Genomic DNA, 7,872 nt, shown 5'->3' with positions numbered 1-7,872 from the left:
GCCAGAGTGCTCCTTGGAGGCCAAGATGGCTAAGCTTCGTCTCTCATACTTTGGACATATTGACAGGAGGGAACAGTCGCTGGAGAAGGATGTCATGCTGAGTAAGATGGAGGGTCAGAGAAAAAGAGGAAGACCCCCAACAAGATGGATCGGCCAGGTGGCATCAATGATGGCGTCAAGTGTGGCAGTGGTAGTGAGGTTGACCCAGGATCGGACATTGTTTCGTTCTGCTGTGCATGGGGTCGCTGAGTCGGTTCCGACTTGATGGCACTTGACAACAACAACGATCTTTCAGAGTACTTGTGTGGTACCACAGGTTAATGTGTCAGACTGCAAAGCTGTTTGAACTGCAAGGTTGGCAGTTCAAGCTCACTAGCTGCTCCTTGGAAACCCTATACAGGGTCGCTATGGGTCAGAACCAATTTGACATCATTTAACAATCTTTTTGGTGGAGTCCTGGTGTCGTACTGCAGGATAATGCACTGGACTAATAGGTCAATTTGAACCGTAAGGCTGGTGGTTCAAACTTACCAGCCGCTCCTCACATACCCTACGCAGGGTTGTCCTTGGAACTGACTCACGGTACTTAACAACTTACAACAATCTTTTTGTTAGGAATCTACTGCTAACTACAAGGTTTATAATTCAAACTCATCAGCAGTTCTGATGGAGAAAGATGAGGCTGCTCCTGTTAAGATCCACAGCCTCAGGCACCCTATGAGGGTCATGTGAGTTGGAATCAAGTCTATGGCAGGGAGTTTGAGGGTTTTTTTGTTGTTGTTTAAATTATATCAGCAGGTTTGTAATCAAGAGGATATGACATCAGCGAGGAAATGACTTTAGGAATTATTCTTTCACCTCATTAGTGTTTACTAAGTGTTGCGTTCTTTACTGGTCATTTTTACCAAACCCAAACCAGATCCATTGCCATTGAGTCGATTCTGAGTCATAGTTACCTACAGAACAGAAGAGAACTTTCCCATTGGACTTCCAAAGCTGTACTCTTTATAGAAGCAGACTGCTACATCTTCAGAATAGTTGGTGGGCTTGAACCACTGACCTTTTGGTTAGCAGCTGAGCACTTAACAACTGTGCTACTAGTGCGCCTGGTCATTTTTTACTACTCCTTGATAAGTTTTCTATACAGAATAAAGCCTTTTAAGGAGACAATTCATAGTACTTTGTAGACCTATGAGAATTTTATGGCACTGAATAGTGATTAAGTCAAGGGATGGAATAGTGGTTATAATAGTCATTTTAACATATGGAGTGGCGCTGCAGGTTAATGTACTGGACTGCAACGTCAGTTTGAACCACAAACTCGGTGGTTCAGTCTCACCAGCTGCTCCTCGAAAACCCCATACAGGGTCACTTTCAGTTGGAACTGACTTCACAGCACTTACCAACAAACTTGTTTAGTTGATCTATTTTTCAAAACAATATTGATTTTACATTTATTCTGTTACGGGTGCTTGCTGTTTGTTCTTTAACAATCAGTGTATGACTTTAGGTTAACTGTCTCTAGGCAAAAGCTTTAGTCTGAGATACTAGACTCTTCATAATTAAAATTTATTTTCAACAAGTGTTCCTCCTTTACTCCCCTTCTTTTAAGTAAGGAGAAATAGCTTTTCTCACTAATGTTTTTATTTCCAGAATAGGGATTTCCGGTTGCCTTGTTGTGCTACCAGTGAGCGCCCTCATAATTTACGTTTTCCTCAGTTGAAGTTTTAGAAAGTGAAACCATGTCTAGATAAAAGATGATGACCTCTGGTTGTATGAAGTGGGATAAGTGGAAATGTCTTGTGGAAAGAAATCCATCAAGAAAGAATGTGTTCTCCTTTAAGACAAAAGGCAAAACAAATGCAGACTTGAAGCCACTTGGCAATTGTCAGACACACTAATCACTGCTGGTGAATCTGGTGGGGAGGTGACAGCATGTTGCTTTTCCTTTATGTGGATGAGTGATGAAAATGAGAATTCTGCGATTAAAACTATTTTTATCCAAGGAAGAGTGCTTTTTTGGGGAGGAAGGGCTATGGAGGCAACTCTGCCAAGACACCCAGCGACCCCTTTTTTGTTAGAATGTGACGTAACAACTTGGGGTACAAAATGTTGAAGAGGTTAACTGAGTGTTGAGTAATTGGGAGCAGGGTGTTAGTGGGTTTGTTCCTTTTGTTCATGTAACTGTAGCCATCTCTGCAAACTTCACTCTTGCCAGAGAAGTAAGTCATACTGAAAAACTTGAGGCATGTGCATTCTCAACCTGATAGACTTCTGAAACAAATACTGAGGAAGACAAGCCACCCTCAAGTGCAGCTGCCCAGCCGAGGTGCTGCCCTATGGTGATTGGGGAACCACAGGATAAACTAGGAATATGATCAAATCTGCGTCTTTACCATTTGTAGACCACGTGTCTCTGCCGCTACTGTTTTAGGAAAGTCAGCATCTTTGAAACATTTTTAAAGTCTAACTTCTTCCCCTCCAGTGGTTTGCAGAAAAAATTTAGATAGCACAACAGTGGCGATTCATGATGAAGAGATCTACTGCAAATCCTGCTATGGAAAGAAATATGGGCCAAAAGGCTATGGTTACGGCCAGGGTGCTGGCACACTCAACATGGACCATGGTGAGAGGCTGGGCATCAAGCCAGAGAGGTGAGTGAGAAGAGTGTGTCTTACCTGGAGAAATGACATCATAACAATTAATGTCGCTTGGTGAACCTGGGAGTTTCTGGATTTTTAGCTTAAAATAAGCAAACAAATGATGATTCATGTTTTCTTGCGTAAACTAGTGATGGCTCTTTAAACCCAAAGTAAGTTTTGGACCTGACAGAGATCTTATTTTCCAGTGATGTGTCTAGTCCAGGTTTTGGAGCATTTCAGGGTGTATCAAGGAGTCATTTTGTTCTCAAAAGCAAGTGACTTAAATTTACTTTTATTTGAAACAAAACAACACATACCTCCACATTTTGGAGAACCGATGTAATGATTTTAAAGGACAGAGAATGTCTGTTTAGAATCTGGAGTTTCTCAGTATAATTAAAGCCATAAAAGAAAATTCTTTAGTCATTCCTTCTATTTAAGAATCTTTCCTCAAGAAATTAATTTTCCTTAACTTCAAAATTCTTACTTGAAATTATTTAGTTTTTGATTCTTTGAGACTGGTGTTAAAACTTTAAAGACATCAGTATCAAACCAAAAGGTGCTAAATTTTAAATTTTATTTATTATTTCATCTTCAGGCTAAATTATCGCTTCATCTGAAATACGTTGTTAATTCTGATTATTTTATATTGAATCCACCAGTATAAGGTCACTATGAGTCGGAATCAACTTGATGGCAGAGGGCCTTCACTTTGGTTCAGTGCTTCTTGTCTGCTGAATGTTTTTGCTCATTCTCTCTAATCCTCAAGTATGCATACTCTGACCCCATTTTATAGCTAGGAAACTAAAGCTCAGAAGTCACACAGCTAAATAAGAGGTATGATTTGAACCCATGTCTATCTGGTTGCAAAACTAATGCTGTCTCCACTGTGTGGGGGTGCAGCTACAGTAAGGTCTACTTCTCTGTTCCTTGGAGCTTTTCCATGGAAAGAGTTTAAGGGCATTGGTGCTTTGGGAGCCAACTCATTCATGTTGCAATGTTTATGATCACTGTTCTTGGTTCTTCTTTTTCCAACTTGTTAGAATCCATTCTTAGTTCTGAAGTTGTGCTTTAATTCCATCAAACTATCTATGTCTGTACACCCTCTCACATGCCAAACCAGCTGATTCGTAACATTAAAGTAAGTTAATGACTGTGACAATGTTAAAGTCACCAAGACCACTTACAGCCCAACACTCTGTTCCTGTTATCTTCACTAACGTGAGTCGTATATTAATCTGTCTAGACTTGTACCCTTGTCTACACCTGTTCTTCACCTCACTACATTCTACTGACCTTTGATGATCAGGTATAAGGACTTCCTGTAGCTAGATAGATGGTGACTGTGTGCCACTAAGTTGGTTCCAACTTATAGCACCCCTGTATAGCGCTTTTGAGCTATAGATCTTTATGGGAGCCGAATGCCTTCTCTTTCTCCTCATGGAACGCCCGGTAGACTTGAACTTCTGACCCTGTAGTTAGCAGCCCGGCTCAGAATCCACTATGCTACTTTTCCTTTATCTAGAATCCTTTCTTAACAACTCAGAACTCCATTCTCAGAACTGCTAGATCGCCTGTGGTAATTAAAACAAGGTAATTTCATCTATGAAGATTAAACGTTTTTCAAGGATATCTGGAGAAACAGCTCTGAGTAGGCAGACCTGCGTTTTAACATTCACCAACTTACTATAGTGCTCTGACCTTTTAGCAAGGCCAACATCCATTTCATTTGTAATTTGAGATAACAGTACCCAGACCCTACTAAGCTGTTAAAAGGTAGACTGAAGGTACTCTATGTGAAATTCTTGTTAGCAGGAGTGTACTTGACAGATTTGGAATTATTTTTGGTAGTATAATTTCATAATTGCAAATGTTAGATCATTCTTAATAGTCTTCACAATTACTTTAAAAAATAATGTAATACATTGTAGATTTTTAAAAATATGCCTATTTAAGAACAATTCTGTGATATATTACTATGAATCAGTATTTTTTGCTTAGAATAAAATTTCCAATGACCACAGCAAATGTGAATTTTTAAAAAGCTGTTTATTAAAACAACTTTGGTAGATATGAAGTATATACTGTGGGAACTTAAATGATTCCAAAAAATAGATACAGTGGAGTTGAAGATGTCCGAAGATGTATATGAAGAGAAAGAATAAGCAGCAGTATTTCTAAATATTTTAATTAAGTATATAACTTTAATAAAATATGGTGATGGTGGTGGTGGTTGTGTGCCACCGAGTTGGTTCTGACCCATAGCAATCCTGGTGTGGTGTTGTAAGATAAAGCACTTGACTTCAAGATGGGTTTGAACCACAAGGTCAGAGGTTCAAACTCACCAGCAGTTTCTTGGAACCCCTATAGAGGGTTGCTGTGAGATGGCACTTCACAACATAGGTTTTTTGAGGCTGTAAATCTTTACAGGAGCAGAAGGCCTCATCTTCCCTTGTGGAGCGGCTGGTCAGTTCTAACTACTGGCCTTACTACAATTAGCAGCTCAGCTTGTCATCCACTATGCTACCAGGGCATATAGCTAGGGTGAAACTCTAATATAGACACTTAGCCACCTCCTGCTGAGTGTCAACTACTACTTTTGTACCTTATCTAGTCAATTAACTCATAAGTTTCTAGAAGGACCTTTACGTGTTTTCAAAGCCTCAAAAGTGTTCTGAACAGAGCAATCAAAATACATAACATAAACAGGCAAAATTTTCTGTTTTCCTATGAAAAGAGTAGTTCATTCACCCTTTCCCCTACTTAATATATTATTTGGGGAAATTAAGTTGAGTAAACTGACAAGTTAGAGCAACTTTTAACTCCTTAATTTAACATTGAATTTTCACTCTTTGGTGGTGAAGTAATTAGGTGTGGTTCCAGTGCTGTGTGACGCTATAGGATAAGCACTGGATCACAAGATCGGGTTTGAATTGCAAAGTTGGTGGTTCAAACTCACCAGTCGTTCCTTGGAAATCCTATAAAGGGTCGCTATGAGTCAGAACCAACTCAGTGACCCTACAGAGGGATACATGTTTGAATTTGGAGCCTTGTTGATCTAATAACAATAGTGAAACCATAACTAGGTCAAATAATAACTCTGGCACTGCACCAAGATGAATTTCTCCTTTTTTTCTATCCCTATGCTGTCCTATGAAGGCCTCCAGCCATGGGACACTGTGGCAGTTAAATCCTAGGGTTTCTGCTTTGTGGATTTAGAGGTCCTTTGGAAATCTTACCTAAAATTCTTTTCCTCTTTCCTTAAGTGTTCAACCTCACAGTCCTACAACAAATCCAAACACTTCTAAATTTGCTCAGAAATACGGCGGTGCTGAGAAGTGTTCCAGATGTGGAGATTCTGTGTATGCTGCTGAGAAGATAATTGGCGCTGGAAAGGTAGAGGACTATTTTGAATTGATAACAATGAGTGGCTCCTCTGCATTCTTTTTCCTCAAACTTCATTACATCCCACTCAGGTGTGCTGTCTTAATAGTACCTTTGATTAAACTTTTTTAACGTTTTACTGTGAATTAGGTGAAGTTTTACAGAGCACATCAGTTTTCCATTCAACAATTCATACACATTTCGAATAACTCACCGCCCCGCAACACCAATATCTCAATTTTTAGCCAAAGGAGACAGGTCTGTAAGGGGAGCAATAACACTAGTGAGGCATGCACATCTTAGCATAGTGAGCCATTGGAGATCAAAAGGGCAGCATTTATCCAACAACAAAGCATTAGGAAAGGAGGAGAATGGAACCAGGAACCTCAGGAAGGAAGTGGGATAAGTGATGTTTCATTATGAGGATTGCAATCAATGAGATGAGACCAAAATGTTATAAAGCATTCATTTTAGAAGTGATGCACTTTGACAAATTATATCTGTGTTTAAATGAAATTTGACACTTGTGTTAACAGGGGCACTCCTAGATTGTCAAATTAAAAGGTCAGAATGTTAGTAAACCAGATTGAGCCACAACTTCTCGGCCATAGAGGAAGCCATCTTTAAAGAAGCAGACCAGATTTGCAGTTAGGTCTGACACTACTCTTAGCTCCCAGCTCACAGCCTGCTAATATAGTTTGAATTCAACCTGTATATGGGCAAGAACGTAGGTATCAGACGGCCAGTGGCAGCCGTCTAGTTGGGGCTGAACCATAATAATCAGGACCTCATTTGGGTTGATCTTCCTGAGATACTTCTTGCCACATCTAAATTAATACTGCAGACAACAGGCCTGCCAAGCGCATTAACACACTTGTCTCTTCCAGCCCTGGCATAAAAACTGTTTCCGATGTGCCAAATGTGGGAAGAGTCTTGATTCAACAACTTTGACTGAGAAGGAAGGTGAAATCTATTGCAAAGGTAAAAATATATTCATTTATTATTGTCTGTATGAATATCCCATATAAATATTTGGTGAATGTCACTTTTGGTTTTTGTAAAAGTACTCTGAAAATAGGAAAGGGGAGGGCAGGTTAGTTTGTCCTTGGCTGTCCAGAAATGCTTGCATGTGACTTTTAGAGAATGACAGCAATCCTAGATAAGATAAAATTCATGGTAAATAAAAACTCCCATCAGAACCAAAACAGTTTTCTTTCAACCTCAAAAACAAATTGTTTTCACTCAACCTTTTATTTTAAGCAAAGCCTATCTGAAGGTAATATAAAAATATAAAGTTTATCTGGCTTAATTTTTATGCTTGCAAGCATTTCTGATCATGAGCACCATGGAACCAGAATACTAGAACTTGTCTTCCTACTTTTAAGATACTACATGGTACATTTTGTATCTTAAATACATTGAACTCTTTGGTATAGCCACCAGTTAATTTTTTGATTTATGGGGATTTGTTGTTGCATGGTCTTCAGCAAAGCTAGCAAAACTTAGTGGCCTAGCCTTAATTTTTCCTTTTGTTTTACAGGATGCTATGCAAAGAACTTTGGACCTAAAGGATTTGGCTATGGCCAAGGAGCAGGAGCCCTTGTTCATGCTCAGTAAAGGTGTAAACCCTAGAACCAGGCATAATACACTGAGAATCTCCTCATAATCTAGGCGCTGATGATCTTTTTAATACTCAACTACTGTGAAATGATACCAGCATTGAAATACTGTGTCTTACACTACTTGGACAGTCTGGCTAATGTGTAGGAAGAGAGCACTGTGTTCTTTTGCTTTATTCACCAGCATTTTTAAGAACCATCTGTTTTACCTTTTAAATAAAACTTCA

At 39.3% G+C, this 7,872-nt stretch overlaps 1 protein-coding gene across 1 annotated transcript in view; it reads left to right on the top strand.

The window, feature by feature from the left end:
- Positions 1-7,872, top strand: part of CSRP2 (cysteine and glycine-rich protein 2) — an 11,751-nt gene extending 3,879 nt beyond the window's left edge. Inside the window, exons 2-5 of the mRNA XM_006876516.1 lie at positions 2,486-2,654; positions 5,909-6,038; positions 6,914-7,007; positions 7,567-7,872. Coding sequence (XP_006876578.1) covers positions 2,486-2,654; positions 5,909-6,038; positions 6,914-7,007; positions 7,567-7,643 — 470 coding nt within the window. The 3' untranslated portion in view covers positions 7,644-7,872. The remainder of the gene's footprint in view (positions 1-2,485; positions 2,655-5,908; positions 6,039-6,913; positions 7,008-7,566) is intronic.

Source organism: Chrysochloris asiatica, unplaced genomic scaffold (genome assembly GCF_000296735.1).
Source record: "Chrysochloris asiatica unplaced genomic scaffold, ChrAsi1.0 scaffold00387, whole genome shotgun sequence".
NCBI lineage: Eukaryota > Metazoa > Chordata > Mammalia > Afrosoricida > Chrysochloridae > Chrysochloris > Chrysochloris asiatica.
Note: the sequence above shows the minus strand (reverse complement) of the source record. Positions and strands in the feature narration are given on the sequence as shown.